The following is a 22,020-nucleotide window of genomic DNA, read 5'->3' as shown; positions in this document are numbered from 1 at the left end:
GCCTATGACCAATTTTATCATAACATGTAGTACAGTTATTTTTGTGATACTGGTGAACAGTGTATAGTAATACTTAAGAATGTAACTAGCAACCTAAAAAGCTCTAATGTAGATTTCATTGAACTATAGGTGCCTAATTCCTTGTGTCCTTTGGTATAATAGTAACATGCAATCGTGAAAAATTAATTACTCGGAGCAGACTTTTTAAATGTAATGCACTGTTTCTAAATGATATTCAGACCTGCCTAGGAGTTTAGTGCTGCGGGTTACTTATGGGACTTAAGCAGTTGTGTCCTGGAATTCATTTCTGCTGAAAATAAAGTCCAGTTATTTTTGTTTCCATGCAAAACCACAACAAAACTTAAATTTTATTTACTGGCATGTAGTACTTAAGCAGTAACAAATAAATATTTCTGTTAATGGATGAAAAATGACACATTGTTTTCCTCAGGTATAGAATGAGCCAAGGAGACTCAAACCCAGCAGCCATTCCACATGCAGCGGAAGATATTCAAGGAGATGACAGATGGATGTCTCAGGTAAAATGAAGGGCGCATGTATTATTCACATGATATGAGCCTCTTCTGTTTTTTGAGAGTCTTTTGACCAAAGCTGCAAAGGGTGTTTGTAATGGTCAACAAGAATTTATTACTATAGCCCTGACCGGTTTGGCTCAGTGGATAGAGCGTCGGCCTGTGGACTGAAGGGTCCCAGGTTCGATTCCGGTCAAGGGCATGTACCTTGGTTGCGGGCACATCCCAGTAGGGGGTGTGCGGGAGGCAGCTGATTGATGTTTCTCTCTCATCATGATGTTTCTACCTCTCTATCCCTCTCCCTTCCTCTCTGTAGAAAAATCAATAAATATATTTTTTGAAGAAAAGAATTTCTTACTATAAGTAAAAGTCTAACATTAGAAATCTCAGGCCTAATCACCATCTGCTGTTGGAACTGAGAAATATTTTGAAAGCATGGTAATTGCCCTCTTAATTTTAAGACATAACAATTTTTGAATTTCAAAATGACACAAATATTACAAAAATTTTAAAAAGAACTTCGTATATCTTTCATCTAGACTTGCCAGTTAAGATTCTTGTTGTTGTGGAATTGAACCCATGACCCTTTGGTCCAAGGGCTGACGCTCTAATCACCGAATAACACCAGCCAAGGCACCAGTTAACATTTTGCCATCTACCTAATTGTTGTGTCTGTATCTATTATACTAGAGGCCCAGTGCATGATTGAATCATGCACGTGTAGGGTCCCCTACATGCTTTCGCTTTTCCCGGTGGAGCTGGGTGCCTGTCCCCTGGTGCCAGAGCAGACAGGCACCCAGCTCCCACGCTTTTGATGGTCCGCGGCCGCTGAGGGGGGCTACCCTGCTGTTGAGAGGCGCAGGGGGCGCCTCTGCGCCTCTCAACAGCAGGGTAGCCCCCCTCAGTGGCAGCGGATCCGTGCCTCTCAATGGCCGAATAGGCCACCCCGAGTCCCGCCCCCCAGCCTCCCGCCGCCCAATCGTGGGCGTAGCGGAGTGATGGTAATTTACATGTTACTCTATTATTAGATAGGATATCTGAACGCATAATAATCTGACCACTCAGTGTATATCCTATATAATAAAAGGCTAATATGCAAATTGTCCCCTCAACCAGGAGTTCGACCAGCAGGCAGGCCAGCCAACTGCGCATGTCCCCTCCCCCTGGCCAGGCTGGCCGGACCCCACCCATGCACAAATTCATGCACTGGGCCTCTAACATACCCCCCCTCCCCCACACACACACACACACACACAAACACGAACACACACACACACACACACACACTGAGTGGCCAGATTATTATGTGTTCAGAGATCATAATAATCTGGCCACTCAGTGTATACCCAAAATACTGTTTTTTCTGAACCATTTGAGAATGAGTTACAGTCATTATGTCTTTCACCCCTAAATAGTTCAGAGTTTTCTAAGAACAATGACATTTTCTTACATAACTACAGTGGAGTTATTAAAATAAAGAAACTTAACGTTGATATTATACAACTAGAGGCCCAGTGCATGAATTCATGCACCAGTGGGTCTCTCGGCCTGGCCTGCAGGATTGGGCTGAAACCAGCTCTCCAACATCCCCTGAAGGGTCCTGGATTGTGAGAGAGTGCAGGCCAGGCTGAGGGACCCCACCGGTGCAGGATCGGGGCTGGTGAGGGATGCAGGAGGTTGGCCAGCTGGGGAGGGACCACTGGAGGGCTCCAGGGAGTGTCCGGCCCATCTCACCTAGTCCCTATCAGCTGGACCCCAGCAGCAAGCTAACATACCAGTCGGAGCGTCTGTCCCCTGGTGGTCAGTGCTTGTCATAGCAACTGGTCAACCAGTCGACTATTTGCCCCCTGGTGGTCAGTGCACATCAGAGCGAGCGGTTGAGCGGCCTTAGCGTATCATTAGCATATTATGCTTTGATTCGTTGAACGGTTGATCGGATGCTTAGCATATTAGACTTTTATTATATAGGATTACCCCATTTCAAAACCATATTCAGATTTCTCCAGTTGTCCCAATAATGTTCTTTATATTATTAGTTTTTTCCCCAGTCTGCAGTCATACATTGCATTTATTTGTCATATCTCCTTATTCTTCTTTAATCTGAAACATTTCTTAGACTTTGTTTTTCATTATATTGACAATTTGAAATGGTATAGGCCATTCATTTTGTACAGTCCCTCAATTTTGAGTTTATCTTTTTCCCTATAATCATGATTCAGAAGATGCATTTTTGGCAGGAATATCAGTGAAGTGGTATCTTTAGTGCATCGCATCACTTGGAAGGCACATGGTGTTTTTCTCATTGGTGATACAGTAAATCCTCATTTGGCTCTATCCACTGAGCCAAACCGGTGTATAATGAAACCAGTTTTACTATAGGCTAATTGGTATAATAAACAAGAGTTAAGTTCCTACAACATCTCATCAAAATAACAGAACAGCATTGAACAAAATGACATTATTCCAGGACCTGCTGTATTAACTTTGATCCCTTGGTTAAGATGCTGTTGGCCTAAACCAATTCTTATTTTTTATAGTATGGACCCATGGGTTCTTATTTTATTCAGTGGGATACAGCCATTGTAATTTTGAAGCTCAAATTATCCCAGGTTTAGTAAGTGGAAATCCTTTAAGTTGGCCCCTTTATCTTTTCAATGTGTCCCATTGTTTTTTAGCATTTTATTTTCTTCAATATTTTAGCTTCCTTTTAATAAAACATTATTACTAAGTAGTAACTATATTTAACCTTATGTTTCTGACCATATTACCTCTTTGAAATATTAAGTCTGATTTTAAGTTCCCAGAGCTTTATGTTTTAGTATCTAGTGATTCTGCTTACACTCTTTATAGTTGTATATCCTCTTCCTGTTTTTGTCTTCCCGGGCTTAAAAAGTCAGTCTATCTACTGGCTTATTCGGAGTGGTAGTTAGGTTTTTTCCAGCTGTTCTCATATGGATTAACTACTTTATTATTCTTACTTAATTTTCTCATTTGTTTATATCTTTAAAAAGAACTTATGAGCCTGGTCATTGTGGCTCAGTGATTGAGCGTCAACCCAGGAGCCAGGAAGTCACAGTTTGATTCCCAGTCAGGACACATACCCGGGTTTCAGGCTCGATCCCCAGGAAGGCACGTGCAATAGGCAGCCAATCAATGACTCTCATCATTGATGTTTCTGTCTTTCTCTCCCTCTCCCTTCCTCTCTCTAAAAATCAATAAATACATATTTAAATAAGTAAATAAGAATAAAATAAATATTATGAAGTGTTTTGAGCATCAATGTATTGTCACACACTCTAAAAAAATAAAACATTGCTAATAGAATTGCTATTCCCTGTATACTCCTCACTGATCATATTTCTCTTTTCTGCCTCTCCTCCCCTAAACCATAACCTGAATTTTGTTGGTTTTTTTTTTCATGTATTTGCATACTACTTATATATAATCTCTTTCATGATGAACACATTATAGTGTATACAGTTGTCAGATTATGTTGTATACCTGAAACTATACTGCTATTAAGCAATGTTAACTCAATAAAAAAATTTTTTAAATAATACATAGTATTGCTTGCATATTTTAAACTTTTTTTTTAAACTTTTTATAAATAGTATCTTTCTGAATGTTTTTTTCCACAGTACATCATACATATTAAAAGTGTAGCTATAGTTTGTTTTCTCTCTGTCAATAGTATTTAATTATTCTGTATCAAAATGCCAGAATGGATTTGCCCATTTTTTTTCATTGATGGACATTTAGGTCATTTATAACTTTGAATACATTATTTGTTAATATTAAAGAATTACTATTAATTTAGAGGGGAGTAGAATTGGTATTGTCATTATATATATTTTTAAAATCTTTTAGGAGTTACATAATGAAATATTTATACATTTATACATGCTGTATCAGTTTGCTTCCAAATAATCTAGGGGGGGGTGGGGCACTAGTTTGGGGGATGACTGAAATAATACTGGCAATAAGTTAGATAATTGCTGATGACGGATAGATACATAAAGGTTCTTTGTGTTCTCTATGTGTATGTTTGATATTTTCCATAATAAAAGGTTTTTAAGGGTGATATTGAAAGACTTGACTGTAGATAAATTTAATACAAGTATCAAAACATTAGCCAGAGAAACTATTTGCAGTAAATATTAAAGATGAAGCATTGATATTTTTGTTAAAATGTCAATAAAAAGAGCCTTAAGGTACCACTCGATAAATATCTCAATAAACATGACAAGAAGTGTTAAATTTTTGTTTTCAAAAAATACAGAGTAAAACCATGGGAAGAGAGAGATATATCCAGTGCCGGCCGGTGCAAGCATGGTGAAACCAGTTCTGATACATGGCTGGAGGCAGTGTAGAGAGAGCCTTTTGTTAAGAATTTGGAAATATATCCAAGATCTATAAAAATTTTAATCCCCTTTGATTTAAGAATTCCCACAATGTTAAAAATAAAATATGTGTACATTTCTTTATCACCGTAAATAAGAAGCTACTGGTAAGTCTATCAATAGATAAAAGAGCCTTAAAAAACAAAAAGGTGTCACTAGGAGCATTCAGTAAGATATTATGTGACCTTTAAAAATTATGGTTTTGTCCTAGCCAGATGGCTTGGTTGGGGTGTCATCTCGTACACCAAAAGGTTGTGAGTTATATCCCTAGTTGGGGCGCATGTTGGAGGCAGCCAATCAATGTTTCTCACGTTGATATTTTCCTCTCCTTCTTCTCTGTCAACAAAATCAACTTTAATCCCCAGGTGAGAATTAAAAAAATAATAATAATCTTAATTTTTAAAAATATCCTTAAGGTATCACTAGATAAGTACCTCAACAAACATGGCAGGAAATGTTTAATTTTTGTTTTCAAAAATAGATTTGGAGGTCAGGGTTCAATTTCTGGTCAGGGCACATGCCTAGGTTGCAGGCTCAATCCTCAGTGGGGGATGTGCAGACAGACAGCCCATCAATGTTTCTCTCGCATGGATGTTTCTACCTCTATCTCTTTCCCTTCCTCTCTCTAATATCAATAAAATACACATATACATACATACATATATAAATTACGGTTTTGAAAATCATGTAGCTACATAGAAAAATACTTCTAGTATAATGTTAAGTGCAATTCTCTTGGCTGCTATTTATTGAGTGCCTGTGGGGTGCCAGCCAAAAGTTGGGCCCCTTTCATAGAACTCTCATCTTCACAACTCTAAAACAGAGTTACCAGCAGATGTGAAAAATAAGGCTCAGATACTTGCTTAAAGTCACTGGATAAGAAGCTAGGACTTGAAGATAGATTTTCCTGTCCTCAACCTGTTGTGCCCGAAGGAGGTACTAGTATATACATAATTATTCTACTATGTAAAGGGAGGGATGTGTTGTGAAAATACCCCAAAATGCTATTTATTGAGTGTCTCTGGGGTGCCAGCCAAAAGTTGGGCCTCTTTAGTAGGAAGTTACAATGGGTTGCGATGGGAGGATTGTAGGTGTTTTGTTTTATTTGATCTTTTATATTTCTCCAGACTTATGGCAATTACTTTTATACTTAAAAAGAAAATATGGAATACTAGAACCTTTACAACAGCAGAGCCTCAATTTCATGACATGCTATAAATGTTCTTTTATTGGTATTGAAAGGTAGTTGGCACTATAGAGAGTACATGCAGTAGAGACTTAACGTGATGTGAACATGCACCTGCTCACTAGCTCAGGTTTATTCTTGCTCATCTTATCCCTTCAGTAAAAATACTTATTGAAACAATAGTAATTTTTAAAATTTTTTATTTACACAAGACATGGATGTTAGAGAAAAGAAAAAACTATCCCAAATCCTGTCACCCTAAGGGAGAAGTTTTTTTAAATACGTTTTTAATTGAGTTTTAGAGAGACAGGAAGGGAGAGGAATAGAATGATAGAAACATTGATGAGAGAGGAACATCATTGATCGGCTGCTTCCTGTGCAACCCCTACTAGGGATCGAACCCGCCACCCAGGCATGTGCCCTGACCAGGAATCAAACCAATGACCTCTTGGTTCCCAGGACAATACTCAACTGCTGAGCCACACCACCCGGGCAAGAGAAGTTGTTTTAATTGTCAAATTATTTCCAGAAGTAACTTTATTTTCACCTATAGCAAATGAATATCTCAGTTTCACCGCAGTATCAGCACTGTATTATCAGCAGATATACTTAAATAGTAACTCTAGCTTAATTCCTAGAGAGAGCATAATTGAAGGTAGTTTGAGAAAAAGAAATAACATTCAGACCTTTCCCTAGAACTGGGTTAGAGACCTGTTGCCTAAAGCATCATATAAGTTTTTCTCAGGGACAAATATGAAAATTTGAAGCACTGGTGGGTAAATCCATTTTGAAAAGTATCTTGTGCCTTCAGAACAAAGAGAAGCATTCCAGGATTAAATTACCACTGCTTATCAGCTTGGATTAGACTGAAAAAGGCTTGAATTCTAGTTTGCCAGTGTCTCACATTTGGGGTTAACAGACATTTTCAAAGGCATCCAAGTAAATGATATGCTTCTTGATTGGGTAGATAGAAATCCAACTCTTGGGACAATTGGAAAGATTGAATATGGACTGAATGTTAGATATTATGGGATTATTGTTCATTTTCTTAGATGTGATAATAATTTAATGGTTTTACACTTTGGAGATGCATGCTGAAATATTTAAGAGTGAGGAATCACAGTGTTTGCAACTGACCTTCAAATCCTTCAAATGGTTCCGCAAATACATACAGAGAAAACAAATATGGGAAAATGTTATTGGTTATAGGTGGAAGGTGTACAGGTGTTCATTGTATTCAACTTTTCTGCATGTATATCTGAAATTTTCTTTTAAAAGCTTGAGGAAAAGATACATTTTTTTAAAAACATGTTAAATATTTTTTAAATTTTGGTTTCAGTAAAACTGCGGTTTTCTTGAGCGTACTAGAATGATCAATATAGTAAGGATGGGAAGAAAGTTCCACCAGTTTATTGCCAATCAAGAGGAATCAGCTTTAGGGACAGACCACAACGGATGTTGAACAACAGAGGAACTGGTTGGACAACTGTTCTATCTAGGACAAGAAGTCTCACGGGGAAAGAAATGCCAGTTTCTAATTTTTCCTTCTTCTTCAACCAGCACAACAGATTTGTCCTGGACTGTAAAGACAAAGAGCCTGATGTGCTGTTTGTGGGGGACTCCATGGTGCAGTTAATGCAGCAATACGAGGTAAGTGCAAGTGATGGGGGTGCTATGGGCTACTGATGTAAATGCATTCAGCACTAGCGGACTTGCATTCTGAGCTGACGCCCTAGAAAAGCTCTAGCTCACAGTGTAAGGTATCAGACATGCCTGATGCTGCTCCGTGCACTAGGCGTAATGAAACTAAAAGGTAGCATTGTTGATAAGTAAACTTCTTTTTTTGGCCTTGGCTTCCAAGAAGCTTCACATTACATTTATTGTATTTGTCCTAGTCATGATTTTCAATTCTTATTTGTGTTTTACTATTTTCTTATTTGTATTTGCTCATTTATATTTGTCTTAGTCATGATTCTCAATTCTTACTATTTGTGTTATTTCTTTTTGGCTCCAGCACTGTAAATATATTCATCTCGTGTTTCTATTTTACCCTGTTCCTTTAAATGATTGAATAAAGGGAAGGGAGAGTTTATTCAATTGGCAACTTAATTATAAGTATTGCTACCCTCTTACGGGGCAACAGGTTGAGTAGTGACTTTCTTGAGTTGAGACAGAGTGCTGCACGGAGAGCTGAGTTGTACAGTGGCATCTTCCAAGTCCTTCACCGAGTAGCACACTACTTACAGTGTGTTGTGTGAATGCAGAAAATGAGAATTGTTATTTCAGGCACATTGCAATTGGGGGATTTTATTTCCCACAATTTTAGCTTAAATAAATCAAGTTTTTCTTTTTTCAGATATGGCGAGAACTTTTTTCCCCACTCCATGCACTGAATTTTGGAATTGGAGGAGATACAACAAGACATGTTTTATGGAGGCTAAAGAATGGAGAGCTGGAGAATATTAAACCTAAGGTGAAATGAAACTTATTTTTTAAAGAATATCATTAATCTTGAGTATTTTTCAGATAGTCAAATTGTCTGAAACTAGTAGTAAAAAAGTTGCTTTAAAGCATTATTTCACTGTTGTTCTTTGGTTCATGCCCCACTAAGATGAATGATATTGTTATTGCTTAAGAACATTCCAAATATACATTTCATTAAGAAATCAGCCCTAGCCAGTTTGGCTCAGTGGATGGTGCACCGGCCCGAGGACTGAAGGGTATTTTCCTGTCAAAGACGTACCTGGATTGCAGGCTCAATCCCAGTACGGGAGGCAACCAATTGATATGTCTCTCTCATTTCAATGTTTCTCTCTCTGTGTCTCTCCCCCTCTCTTCACTCTGTCTAAAATTCAATGAAAAAAATATCCTTGGGTGAGGATTAACCAAGAAAAAAAAAGGAAAGAAATCAGTGTACGTGCTTGAATGGTATTTGTAATTGTTACACTTTTCAGCTGTAGGGAGAGAGGTGTTGCTAATGAGGTGTGCAAGTCTATAAACCTGAGGCAGTATGAGGGGTAAGCTGCTCAGAGGTGGGCCATGGGAGCAGGGCCAAGATTCACCTCGGAAGTGATTTGGATCTATTTAACCATATAAACAAATTGGTAATCAACGTCTCCAAGGTCTTCTGAAGAACATTTAAAGCAGATGTGAACAAAGGTGCACCACAAATGTACCCAGTACCTTATCACATAAACATCTTCCATGTTTTTTCCAACCTCAAAGAAAGTTGAGCCACTGATACCAACTGCTTTAGTTTTATTTTACTCTTTGCCTTTCTAATAGAAAAACTCATCCAGGTTCCTCTCTTTTGTGATAGTGTGGAAAAGTAAGATGTAAGTCTCTAGGTCAGTGGTTCTCAACCTTTCTAATGCCGCGACCCTTTAATACAGTTCCTCATGTTGTGGTGACCCCAACCATAAAATTATGGCTATTAATGTACACAACATGAGGAACTGTATTAAAGGGTCGCGGCATTAGAAAGGTTGAGAGCCACTGCTCTAGATGATAGACATACACTAGAGACATTTTTTTAAAAAGAGAAAACCTTGTTAAAACTTCATCCAGCTTGCACCCCAGTGACGTCCTTGAATGCAGATGTGTATTTGTCCCTGTTACACTCCCTTGGGTGCTTTAGTACTTCTACTCGGGGAGACTTTGTGATACAGGTAGCAAATATTTCCCCCCAGATTTCTTAGATCTCACTTTATTTAAATTTTTTTGACATGCACCGGTTTTATTTTTAGACATTGAATTTGTTATGTTTTCTGTAGAATTTCTAGATTTTAAGAGATTAGCTTCCAACTCCATGATGATGACAGAATTCTCTTATTTTCCTTCTGGGAATTTATTTTAATATATATGAGGTGTGAATCAGTGTTTTAAGGTGATTGCTCAGTTGAAGTTAGTACCATTTTAGAAGTTCCTTTATTCCTGGGTATTTACCCCTCTTTTTTCCCCCCTAAATTATAGGTCATTGTTGTCTGGGTAGGAACAAACAACCATGAAAATACGGCAGAAGAAGTAGCAGGTGGAATTGAGGCCATCGTACAACTTATCAACACAAGGCAGCCACAGGCCAAAATCATTGTATTGGTATGTAGTCTTTGGGTGGGTGGAGACCTTGATGCGATTGGGTCAGATGAGGAATCTTAGAAATGTGAGGTTCATGAATCTTTAGGTGGAAGCAGGTTATGATACTCCTGAGAAAAGCTGCTCTGATATATTCCATTGTCTTACCGGTCTCATCATTTCCCAGACCAGCTGTGGGGTCATCTTTTATCTTCTCATCCTTTTTAGAAGTGGAAACCCTCTTTGTTGTCTCAGGTAGCCTTATTTTTAAAAATTTTTTAACTGTCTTCTAATAATTTTTAAAATTACATATGAGACTTGTCCTAGTCCTGAGTCTCTTTTTTTTAAAATATTTTTTATTGATTTTTTTTTTACAGAGAGGAAGGGAGAGGGATAGAGAGTTAGAAATGTTGATGAGAGAGAAACATCGATCAGCTGCCTCCTGCACACTCCCTACTGGGTATGTGCCCGCAACCAAGGTACATGGCCCTTGACCGGAATCGAACCTGGGACCCTTCAGTCCGCAGGTCGACGCTCTATCCACTGAGCCAAACCGGTTAGGGCTTTGAGTCTCTTTTTATTAGCCCTGAGTTTGGACTAGTTTAGATGTGGTGTGTTCTGTGTCACTGTTAATATGTTAAAGGTGGTGTAGTCATTGGATCTCTGAATTCCCTGACATATCAGAGATTCCTTCACTAAGAAAATGGGTACTTCATAGTCTTAACCTTAACAGAAAGTGCTACCCTTTTAGAGTTAAAGCAGTGAGTCTTCATGGGATCAGACAAACAACAGTCTGTTTCACAGACAAGTGTACCTGTAGATATCCTGAGCCCAACTAAAAAAGTATGTTTTAGCAAAATCTGATGTGTTCAGTTCTTGAATTAAATAGTATTAAGAAGATAGGTATTTACTCAAACATGTGAGGACTACTGTGTGCAAAGTACTGTCCTAGGGCCTACACACACCAAACTGAAAAGACATAGTACTTCTCAAGGAGCTCACAGCCTGGCGGGTGGACAGCAGTATAAAGAGAGATTTATTACACTGTGTGCTAATGGGAGTAAGGAGATAATGCTATGCTTTAGACATATAGTTGATGTCTGAGTTTAGTTTTAAAGAATTAATTGGTCTCCAAATGGGGATCAGAAAGAAGAGAAGGCATTACAGAGGACAAAAGAAAATGATCCAAGACTTCATGTATGTGTTTGTTGGGTGAGTGAGCGAGGGTGCTAGAAGAATTTCAGGGTTGTCATTGGAAAAATTTGAGACTAGGATTGTTAAGAGAGAGGCCACAGCCAGGTCATTTCGGAATTTGTATGCCATGTTAAGAGTTTGCATTTTATCTTACAGATGCTGGGGAACTAGGTTTGTTTTTTGTTTGTTTCTTCAAATATGTTTTTATTGATTTCAGAGAGAAAGGGAGAGGGAGGAAGTAATAGAAACATCAGTGATGGAGAGAATCATTGATCAGCTGCCTCCTGCCCTCCTCACTGGTGGTCAGGCCTGCAACCCATGCATGTGCCCTGACCAAGACTCGAACCGTGATCTCTTGATTCACAGGTTGACTCTCAACCGCTGAGCCACACAGGCTGACCAAGACTCGAATTGTGACCTCTTGTTTCACAGGTTGACACTCAACCGCTGAGCCACACAGGCCAGGTGCCAGGTCTTTTAAAAATTATTTTTATTATGTGGTATTTCGTGTCATTTAATTTACTTACTTATATCTTGCCTTGTTCCAGAAAGGTATTGTAGTTAGGAGTTCTGAAGTACAGTGCCGAGTACATAGTACTTGCTTAGGACATATTTATTGCATGAAGTTGTTGAATAAATCCTCCATACATATTCTTTAGTTTAATCAGTCTACCTACAACACTAAAACATTGGCAATAACCTAACCAGTTAACCCCATGGGGGAATGATTGCACAAGCCATTTACATAATAGCATTAATCATATGACAATTATGAAAACTGCATAAAAACAACTTGAGATGTATTTAAGTGAAAAATTTGAATAAACTATGTATCTTTTCTTTAGAACTACTTAAAAGTATATATGCAATTGGAAAAGGCAACAATTAAAATCGTTGTTATATGGTAAAGGGATTAGGAGCATAATTTTTTTGTTTGTTTGTTTGTTTGTTTTTTAAGTGAAAGCAACGTTTATGGAGGGATAGATCGACTCCCTGAAGCAGGGAAGGGGGCCCGAAGCGGGTTGCCTGTGAAGCTTCTTTCTCTCAAGTTTTCAGAATCCCATGCCCGTAAGCTAGTCCTGGAAAGTGAGGGTTCCAAGAGAGCGAAAAGCAGGCCAGTGTCCAGAGCTTCTGTTCCAGGTTGTAGCCGGGTGTAGTTCAGTCTCTAAGCTAATTAAAGTCCACTAGTCCATGTGTGGAGTAAGCCACGTGGGCGCAGGGGAGCATGTCCCCTGCCACAGGAGAGCCAGGAACCCAGTGCGCCCGAGAGAGCTGTGTTTGTTTTAACATAATATTTTAGCAATTACTAATTATTTTAGGGGGAAAGTCCCATGGCATACCCTGATATTAAGGAAAATACATGCAAATACTTACCTACTTTTCTCATTCTTGCTTGAAAATTTCAGTAGGTATGGTGCCCTGTTCTTGAGGCTTAATCATTCTTTATGGCTTTGACTGCTGTTGTATTACTTGAAAGTCAGAACAAAGTATGTACTTATGGTCCATTGGCCATACTTCCTGGTTGCTCATTCTAACAGTCATATATAAACTAGGGCAGTAATGGCGAACCTATGACACGTGTGTCAGCACTGACACATGTAGCCATTTCTGATGACATGCGGCCGCCTCAGCGGCCGCATGACGAGGATGAAACATTTGCTGCTCCTGAGGATGAAACATTTGCGAAATAATGTTTTTTCCTCAAAGTGACACACTACCCGAGTAATGCTCAGTTTTTTTGCAAAGTTTGACACACCAAGCTCAAAAGGTTGCCCATCACTGAACTAGGGTTTAGGATGACCTCATCTGTGACTTTTTTTTTTTTTTTTTTTTAAAGAGAAGAAGGAGGAGGGAGAGAGAAAAGCATCAATGTGAGTGAAACATTGATCTGCCTCCTGCACGCCCTACTGGGGATTGAGCCTGACCGGGAATCGAACCAGCAACCTTTCGGTGTATGGGACGATGCCCATCCGAGCCACAACGGCCAGGCTCATCTGTGACATGTTGAGGCGCTTTTAACAAGGATAAAAGAAGATGAATGTGGGTAGCAGAGTCATGATTCTCTTTTGGAACTAACTATACAATCACACAATAAATTGGTAATCAAGGCCCCAAAATTTTGCTGGAAAAAAAAATGTAAAACAGGCATGAACAAGTACTTACTCTGGGCATAATAAAAATTATCTTTTAATAGAATACCCACAAAAAAATCTATTTTTGTGAAATAAGACCTCTTACTATACTCTGTAGTAGAAATAGATGTCATCATTAGCTATTAACCAACTAAAAGGTTGGGGACGTCTGACTAATTTTATAGTAGACTTGATGGTTTTTAAAGGCCATTTCTAGTTTGAGATGATAAAACCTTGCTCTTATCATATAAGACCAGGCTTTTATTTATTATAGAAGGACAGATACCTGCTTTATCTGAAAATCATATTAGATCATTAACATATAAGTTAAAAACAAATTTAGTACACATCTCTGTTTTAACCTACCAGATACTTTGTGTCTCTGATTCATCAAGACAGCATTTGTTCCAACTCTATTTCTCATGTGCAGTCGTGTAGGTTCCATGTAGCATTAACAAATAGATGTGTATTTGAGCTAGATTATTCTAGTGACGGTGTTGAGATTGGTGTGAAGGAAGACAACATTGGACATAGAAAGACCAGTCAGGAGATTTTACATTAATGGAGGTGTGAATAACTAGCCATAGCAGTGTGTATAATCAGGATGGATTAGAAAAATGTTTAGGATACAAAAGCTGAGTAATCCTATATAATAAAAGGCCAATATGCAAATCGACCGAACAGCAGAACAACCGGTCGCTATGATGCACACTGACCACCAGGGGGCAGACGCTCAATGCAGGAGCTGCCCCTGGTGGTCAGTGCACTCTAACAGGGGGAGTGCCGCTCAGCCAGAAGCTGGACTCACGGCAGGCGAGTGCAGCAGTGATGGCGGGAGCCTCTCCCACCTCTGCGGGCGCGCTAAGCCAGCAGTCGGACACCCCCCAAGGGCTCCCAGATTGTGAGAGGGTGCAGGCCAGGCTAAGGGAATCCACCCCCCACCCTGAGTGCACGAATTTTGTGCACCGGGCCTCTAGTTTAATGATAAATAGATAAGGTATGTGGGTGAGAGACTCGGGGGTGTTGGCATGACCAGTTGATACAAAGAATGTAGAAGGAGCATAGTTTGGGGGAAGTTGGGCATGTGAAGTTGGGAGTGCCGCAGGAGCATTCAGGTTTGCTTCTGAAGCTGATGTTCAGTATGTAGTTCTGAAGCTTTAGGGAGAGGTCTGGGCCAAAGTTTTTAGACTGGGAAGAATAGTGAGCCAAGGAGACGACCCTAAGAATATCAGTGATTCAGGGACAGGAGGAGGAAGAGGAACTCCTGGAGAGACTGAGAAGGGATGGTCAGAGAACTTTTATTTAAACCAAGCTGGTCCAGTGTTTCAGAAATCAAAGGTGTAGCGAGTGCCAAATAAGTAGACATAGCAAGAGACTCTTCTCATCTTACGTTCTTTTCTGCTCTGCCCCAGGGTTTGTTACCTCGAGGTGAGAAGCCCAACCCTTTGAGGCAAAAAAATGCCAAGGTGAACCAGCTCCTCAAGGTTTCCCTGCCAAAGCTTGCCAATGTTCAGCTCCTGGATACAGATGGGGGCTTCGTGCACTCGGACGGTGCCATCTCCTGCCACGACATGTTTGATTTTCTGCATCTCACAGGAGGGGGCTACGCAAAGATCTGCAAACCCCTCCATGAACTGATCATGCAGTTGTTGGAGGAAACACCTGAGGAGAAACAAACCACCATTGCCTGACTGGCTCCCATCAGTGTTCATTGCATCCCCGCTTCCTCAGATCAGTTATGTCACTGGCACTACGGAATCCTTCTCTTTCCTGAGGCACTTTGCGTTGTAGAATGTTCCTGGATGTTCATATCTAGTGTTTGAAAGGGAGGAGGGATTGAAACTGGTCCTGTATATAGGTTTGTTTGACACAGAAGAAAAATTAGTTAAGGAAGATGGTTGTTTAAATTCATTTGAAACCAGAAGGGGACTTTTTAGTTGTATGTGTGACACATTTATTGAACTATCACTGTTTCACCTAGAATGACATCAAGCCTAAGTACTGAACAAAATGAAGATTCTTTTCTTGGCCTTTCTTTCTATGGATTATGTCATATATAATAATGATCAGAATCACATCTACTTGGCTTTAAAACATGTTTTTTTCCAGTTTTTAAGGTTCATAATTTAGCCTTTTGTTTCTATTTTCCTTTATTCGTGTATTCTCAAATGTTTTGACATATAACATCAGATTGGACATACTTGTCATTCAAATATGGGAAATGCTATAGTTTCAAGTGGGTTTGTTCCGCTGTCTTATCTTTCCCAGGCTTAGCAGTGAAGAATAGGTTTTGCCCCAATTGGGGTATTCTGTGGTGGGTATTATTTTTATGCTGCTGAATATCATGTCTGAATAGACCCATGCATGCATCCTTTGCTCCTTTTTTGGAGGGGTCATTGCTGATGTTACCAGCTTTAACACATTTTTGACCTAGGAGCTCTGTTGCTGGGCGTGTAAGTCCCCAGCCAGTTACTCTCATGATATTCTGAAGTGACTCATTCTCGTGTGGTGTTCTGCGCTAGAGTCTGTGTAGTGCTATCCAGACCCAGAGTGGTTTGTTAGGTTTGCTTTTCCCTTAGAACCTGTTACAGTTTCTTTTTTCTTTTTGGTGGGGCGTTGGGGAGGATCAGGATCAGACCGCTTCTATTTTTCATTCCATAAGCCCTGGCATTATTTCAAGTTTTTTAGTATCTTAAGGTGTATATTTTATTTTTGTATTGTCTTAGTTTTTAAATTATATCAGTCCAGAAAAGTTTGGCCTTTTCTCATGGGGAAACAAGTGGAACTGTTCTTCAGAATAAACATCCTACGTGATTCCTCCCCCTCCCCCTTCTCAGGCTTGTTTCACTTTCAGGATTTCTTCTTAATGTATCTTCTGAGAATTTCTTTCCAGAGAGCTCTTTATTATCTGAATGGTTTGAGCTACAAGAACTGCCATTTAAAACAAGGGGACAGTGGATGGTTTTGTTCAGTGTACCTATGAAATGTATACAAACTGGATCTACAAACATATTTTAAACTGGACCAGGTAGATATTGAAGTAGCCCATCCAGATGTGCTCTGCAGTGATTTTGCTTAACCATTCTGGTTCAGTAACTAGTATGCTTCACGTCTGCTTGCCAGGCAGATAGCAGTGCTTTGGGGGGTGGGGGTGGGTGCTGATTTGTGCTGAGCCAGTCCTGGTTGAGGGATAGAGCTTGGGCTGATGTGTTCTTTCCTTGTCAAGCCTCTTTCTAGGAATTTTATTGTTTTTGTTTTTTGTCTTTTTAAGAAAAAAATACATACTTTTCTGAATGTATCATGTCTTCATTAACAAAAGAAAGTACACATGGTGTTTACTAAACTTGTTTACTATTTTAAATTTTTCTTTTTATTTTTAGTAACCCAGGTTCTTGAATTTTTCAAGACAGATTTTTTTTTTTCTTAGCTTGGGTAAAATTCTAGGGAGAATAACTAATTAAGCCACAATTTTGTGTGTGAAAAGACAGTTTCCTTTCCAGGTCTTCTGTTTGTCAGAGGGTGGGAGTCTGAGGGTGCTCCAGCAGCAGAGGATTCAGTGTCCCTGTGTGTGCTGGCCTTCAGCTCCTGTGCTCATGTGTACAGACCTGAGATATCACTGCATTTTCTACTTACCGGAGCTATTCAAGCAATAGTATTTGAAACACTAGCCTCGTAAATAAAAGTCTGCCCCATTGCTAATGTGCAGATATTGAGTCCGCTTTCATTTCTTGCCAGCACTGCCTTAGGCAGAAAGTGTTCATCTAGGTGTCCCCCAAAATGAATAATTATAAAGGCAGTGTTTATTAAAATACACTTCATTTTCAAAATTGAGCTATCAGCTGTTAAAGTTTGTATATATTTTTGGGGAACACCCTGTATTTTTCTTTCATCGACATCCCAGTTTGCTACAGTGACAGAACTTAATGCTTAGTCTTTGGCTCTCTCCCTCACTCCCTCTCCCTCTCCCTCTCCCTCTCCTTCCTCCCCCTTCTCCTCCCTCCTATATATAAACTTAATGCACTGTCCAGGTGAAATGTCCTAGTTGTCATTATGATTAAGGGGCCAATTTTGCAGAGGTATTATTCTGTTCCTCTACCAGCAAATTTTACGTCCTTTGCTCACCCATTCCTGCTACATTAAGTAGCAGCTGGTGATGACACTAGAACGATTTCTGCGGTCGCATCTGGAATGTGGCAGGTGAAAGATGGACTGCCAGGGGTGATCGTAGAACTGTTGTTTTGCTGCCATAATATCCTAGACTGTCGTGGGTCTTTTTGGACTATATCTTTTGTCAAAAACCTGAACCCACACAAAACATCTGGAGTAGCTTATGCCCTGCTGTTATGAATTCTGTCTCATTGTTAAATTCCAAATTTATTTTTTCAGCCTAGTCACTGTTTACAGTTGTCTGCTAAAGCCTGAAATATTGTCTTGCTGTGGTGTGTGAGCATTGCCAGTTTATATTTATTGCCGTGAAGAAACTGAAAACATTGAAGTCGTGGTCATGTCCACGTTCTTAAGTCTGTGTGGGTGCATGTGGGAGAAGTGAGTTGGGGTCTCTTGAAAGGAGGCTTTTTGGAGTGGGGTCTCCCAGCTTCTTGTTGGTGTTCCTGCTTGGGGATCACTGCTGCTAGAGGACTGGACCTCCCCGGCGCAAGTCTGTGATTCTGCTTTGGCAAAGTTTCATTGACCAGTGAACTCATTCTGTTGTAGTGCATATTTCAATATAAATGTAAACATTTCACTTAAACTTGCTGTCTTTCTGCCTCCTTTATCATCATTTGAAGGGAGAAAAGAAGGGGTGGGGTTTTTCCTTCCATCTCACAAGCCAATTGGATACTTAGATTATCCTGCTTCTTTTCTGTGTGAATGCACCAAGCTGACCGTCATTAGTCTCCTAAGGGGTGGAGGCTGGTAGGGTGGGATGAGCAGATACAAGGAATCCTAAGTAGATATATGGGAAAATTGTTAAAGAAAATGTTTCAGATTGGTTAAGAATATCTGTTAGTTAAAAACAGAATTAACTTTTAAACAATTAATTGGTCTTTTGACTCTCATTTCAATCTTTAGAATTTATTCACATTTAAATGTCTCAGTTTCCACTGTTTCTCCATTCCTCACACTAATAATCACCAGTTTTCTGTTTTACACTGGAAGATTACATAATGTGACTATGGAGCCCAGGACAGGAAACTTGAACACAGTTCTCATCTACTTCCCTCGCCTCCCCAAGCCGAAACGCCGGCCTCACGTGCAGCCTCTTTAGAGTGTTACAACTAGAACAAGGTTCAGTTGGTCAGCTGACCATCAGGGCCTGTCCTGATGACTAACCACACCCACCCCAGCAGTAAGTACAGAAATCGCTCTGTCATATCATGTTCTTAGCAGCTGAATATGTCTGTGGTTTTTGTAACATTCACCTTTATCACTCTTAAGTGCAGCGATGCTATTGGTCACAATGGCTTCCTCGTAGAAAAGGACATAATTTGGTGATATTAAACTGAGGTGTTTTTGTTTTTCTGTTTGCCCTCCCCCCATATCTAATCACACCAAGTTCCTCCCACCCCGTGCCTTTGTGAGCGACTTGCAGATTCCCTCAGATCCCAGAGCAGCGGGAAAGCGGCCTGCGTGCTGGGCTTTGCTGACTGTGTCCACACTCTCCCCTGGGAACCTCTTCCGTGGCAGCAGCGTGTGGTAGGAGGGAACGCCCTCGCCACATCTACTTGGGAAAACTGACAAAACCAGCAGGAGAATCCATCTACTTTTTCCCAGCCATGATGGATAAAATTTTGGTTTTTTAATCCTCACCCAAGGACATGCTTAGAGAGAGAGAGAGAGAGAAACATTGATGTAATAGGGAAACATCGATCTGTTGCCTTCTGCACACATCCCTACCAGGGATCAAACCTGCATCCGAGGTATGTGTCCTGACAGGGGATTGGACCAGCAACATTTTGGTGTACAGGACAATGCTCATCCTATTTAGCCACACTTGCTGGGCTGATGGGTGAAATCTTAATTCAGCTACGTATTTTTTCACAGTCACGAAGCAAAGATCTTAAATGTTTCACTAAACAGTCTTTTTTGTTTTTTAATATTTTTAATTTTTTTCCTTAGGAAGGGAGAGGGAGAAACATTAACATGAAAGAGAAACTGATCACTTGCCTCCCTTACACGCCCTTAACAGGCTGAAGCAGTGACCTTTCAGTGCACAGGACGGGGCGACACTCCACCAACTGAGCCATACTGGCCAGGGCAATAGTCCTTTTTTTGGCATGGTTTTATGTTATACCTCCTGCATTTTGCTTACTTGCTGGCTTATTTTAGTTTAACTGAGCACTTCAAAATACAGGTTGGGGCAAAAGTAGATTTATAGGTGTTCATATGGAAAATAATACAATCCTATATAATAAAAGGCTAATATGCAAATTGTCCCCTTGACTGGAAGTTCAACCAAAAGTTTGACCAGGGGGCGGGGCTGGCTGGCCAACTGCCCGTGGCCCCTCCCCCCAGCTGGCCCAGCTAATTGGGGTGAGCTGGCTAGACCCTACCCGGGCACGAATTTGTGCACCAGGCCTCTATATAAAAGGCTAAGCCAGTGATGGCGAACCTATGACACGCATGTCAGCACTGACACGCATAGCCATTTCTGATGACACGTGGCTGCATGCCGAGGATGAAACATTTGCTGCTCCTGAGGATGAAACATTTGCAACTAGAGTCTTGGAGTTAGTTTTTTCCTCAAAGTGACACACTACCCGAGTTATGCTCAGTTTTTTGGCGAAGTTTGACACACCAAGCTCAAAAGGTTGCCCATCACTGGGCTAAGCGATCGTCCAACCGGTAGCTATGACACGCAATGACCACCAGGGGGTAGATGCTCAACATAGGGGTTGCTGAGCTGCAGTGACTTGGTAGCAGCAATTCTCTAGTGACAGGCTTAGTGAATCGCTTAGCCCAGGCTCTCTCCTGGAACCAGAGAGGAGGGAGCCTGATTCCCGGGTGCGTCACCTGAGAACTGCCTTCTCCAAATCCGGGACCCCTCGGGGGATGTTGGAGAGCCAGTTTTGGCCTAATCCCCACAGGCCAGGTCAAGGAACCCCACCTGCCAGAGGGACCCCGCTCACTCCACAGATGCTCTTCGAGCCACAGCACTGGCAGCTGGCTGGGGAAGGACCACAGGAGGCTGGCCCCAGGGCATGTCTGGCCTGTCTTGCCCAGTCACAGCCCCTGCTGGGGATTAATTTCCTTTCAATGTGCACGAATCTGTGCACCGGGGCACTAGTGATCAATAAAAGTACAAGGGTAAACTTTCATGAACTCATTATTGTAAACTTACTTTTGTCCTACCCTGTATGTGTCAAAAAACACTATATAGAAATATATTTTACACACTGATCAGCCTTCAACAGCACACCTGTAAAGAAATCATGACTCAGTATATTGCAGCATGCTCACTGATAACCACTGATAGCCCAAGATATTAAATATAATGTCCTCTCCATGTCCTGGCCCTCTTCAGTTCATATCTTCACACCCCTTACTTTGAACTTTCTTGCCAATAGTATTGAACTTTGAGTATGCCTTTGTCCCAGAGATCCCCCCCTTGGATATGAGGGCGATCTGGCTGCGACATCTGTCACCCCATTGATCGCCAGGGTTGATTCGGCTGATCTGGCTGGCTAGGTGGTGTCCCCCTCCTCCCTCACCGATCCATGTGCGTCCCTCCCGAAGCTGCGCGCTCGGTGGAAGAGGACGACCTTCCCCCCAGAGGAGAGGACCGGTCTTCGGTCAAGGGTATACGAGTAGCTGCGCTCCCCTGCTAGAACCTCCAAACAAGCTCTCAAGGTCCAGAGATCCGCCCCCCCCCCCCCCCCCCCCGACTGGAATATGCTCCACCTACTCATCTTTTAAGAATTCCTCAGGGAGCCGAAACCGGTTTGGCTCAGTGGATAGAGCATTGGTCTGCGGACTGAAGGGTCCCAGGTTCGATTCCGGTCAAGGGCATGTACATTGGTTGCGGGCACATCCCCGGTAGGGGGTGTGCAGGAGGCAGCTGGTTGATGTTTCTCTCTCATCGATGTTTCTAGCTCTCTATCCCTCTCCCTTCCTCTCTGTTAAAAAATCAATAATATATGTATATATAAAGAATTCCTCAGGGACACCTCCTAGAGTGTCTTCTGATTTCTCTTTCCAGCACTGATCTGTACTAGTAGGTCTCTCTCATCTCTGAGTTCCCATAATACCTGGTGTAAATTTTTTTTTTTTTACTATGCTTTTATTGATTTTAGAGGAAGGGAGAGGGATAGAGAGGTAGAAATGTCAATGGGCTGCTTCCTGCACACCCCTACTGGGAATTGAGCCCACATCCTGGGCACATGCCCTGACCAGGAATCAATCCAGGGACCTCTTGGTTCATGGGCCGACACTCAACCACTGACCCACACTGGCCGGGCCTTGTGTAAATCTTTTATCATGGAACTTATCACTCTGTATTATATGCT

The 22,020-nt window shown here is 40.9% G+C and overlaps 1 protein-coding gene across 6 annotated transcripts in view; it reads left to right on the top strand.

The window, feature by feature from the left end:
- Positions 1–22,020, top strand: part of PAFAH1B2 (platelet activating factor acetylhydrolase 1b catalytic subunit 2) — a 30,565-nt gene that overhangs the window by 5,504 nt on the left and 3,041 nt on the right. For 3 of the 6 annotated variants that reach the window (XR_008557885.1, XM_028158499.2, XM_054724788.1), the window contains exons 2-5: positions 452–539; positions 7,680–7,769; positions 8,476–8,592; positions 10,092–10,214. Coding sequence is in view for 4 of the 6 variants with exons in the window: in XM_028158499.2 (XP_028014300.2) it covers positions 459–539; positions 7,680–7,769; positions 8,476–8,592; positions 10,092–10,214 (411 nt within the window). In the remaining 2 variants the exon portion in view is untranslated. Of the gene's footprint in view, positions 1–451; positions 540–7,679; positions 7,770–8,475; positions 8,593–10,091; positions 10,215–11,750; positions 11,850–14,928; positions 18,267–22,020 lie in introns of those variants that run through there. The other 3 variants (XM_008150129.3, XM_054724787.1, XR_008557884.1) reach the window with 2 other exon arrangements.

Source organism: Eptesicus fuscus, chromosome 13 (assembly GCF_027574615.1).
Source record: "Eptesicus fuscus isolate TK198812 chromosome 13, DD_ASM_mEF_20220401, whole genome shotgun sequence".
NCBI classification, from domain to species: domain Eukaryota; kingdom Metazoa; phylum Chordata; class Mammalia; order Chiroptera; family Vespertilionidae; genus Eptesicus; species Eptesicus fuscus.
The sequence above is the reverse complement of the archived record's forward strand: the minus strand, read 5'-3'. Positions and strand labels throughout refer to the sequence as shown.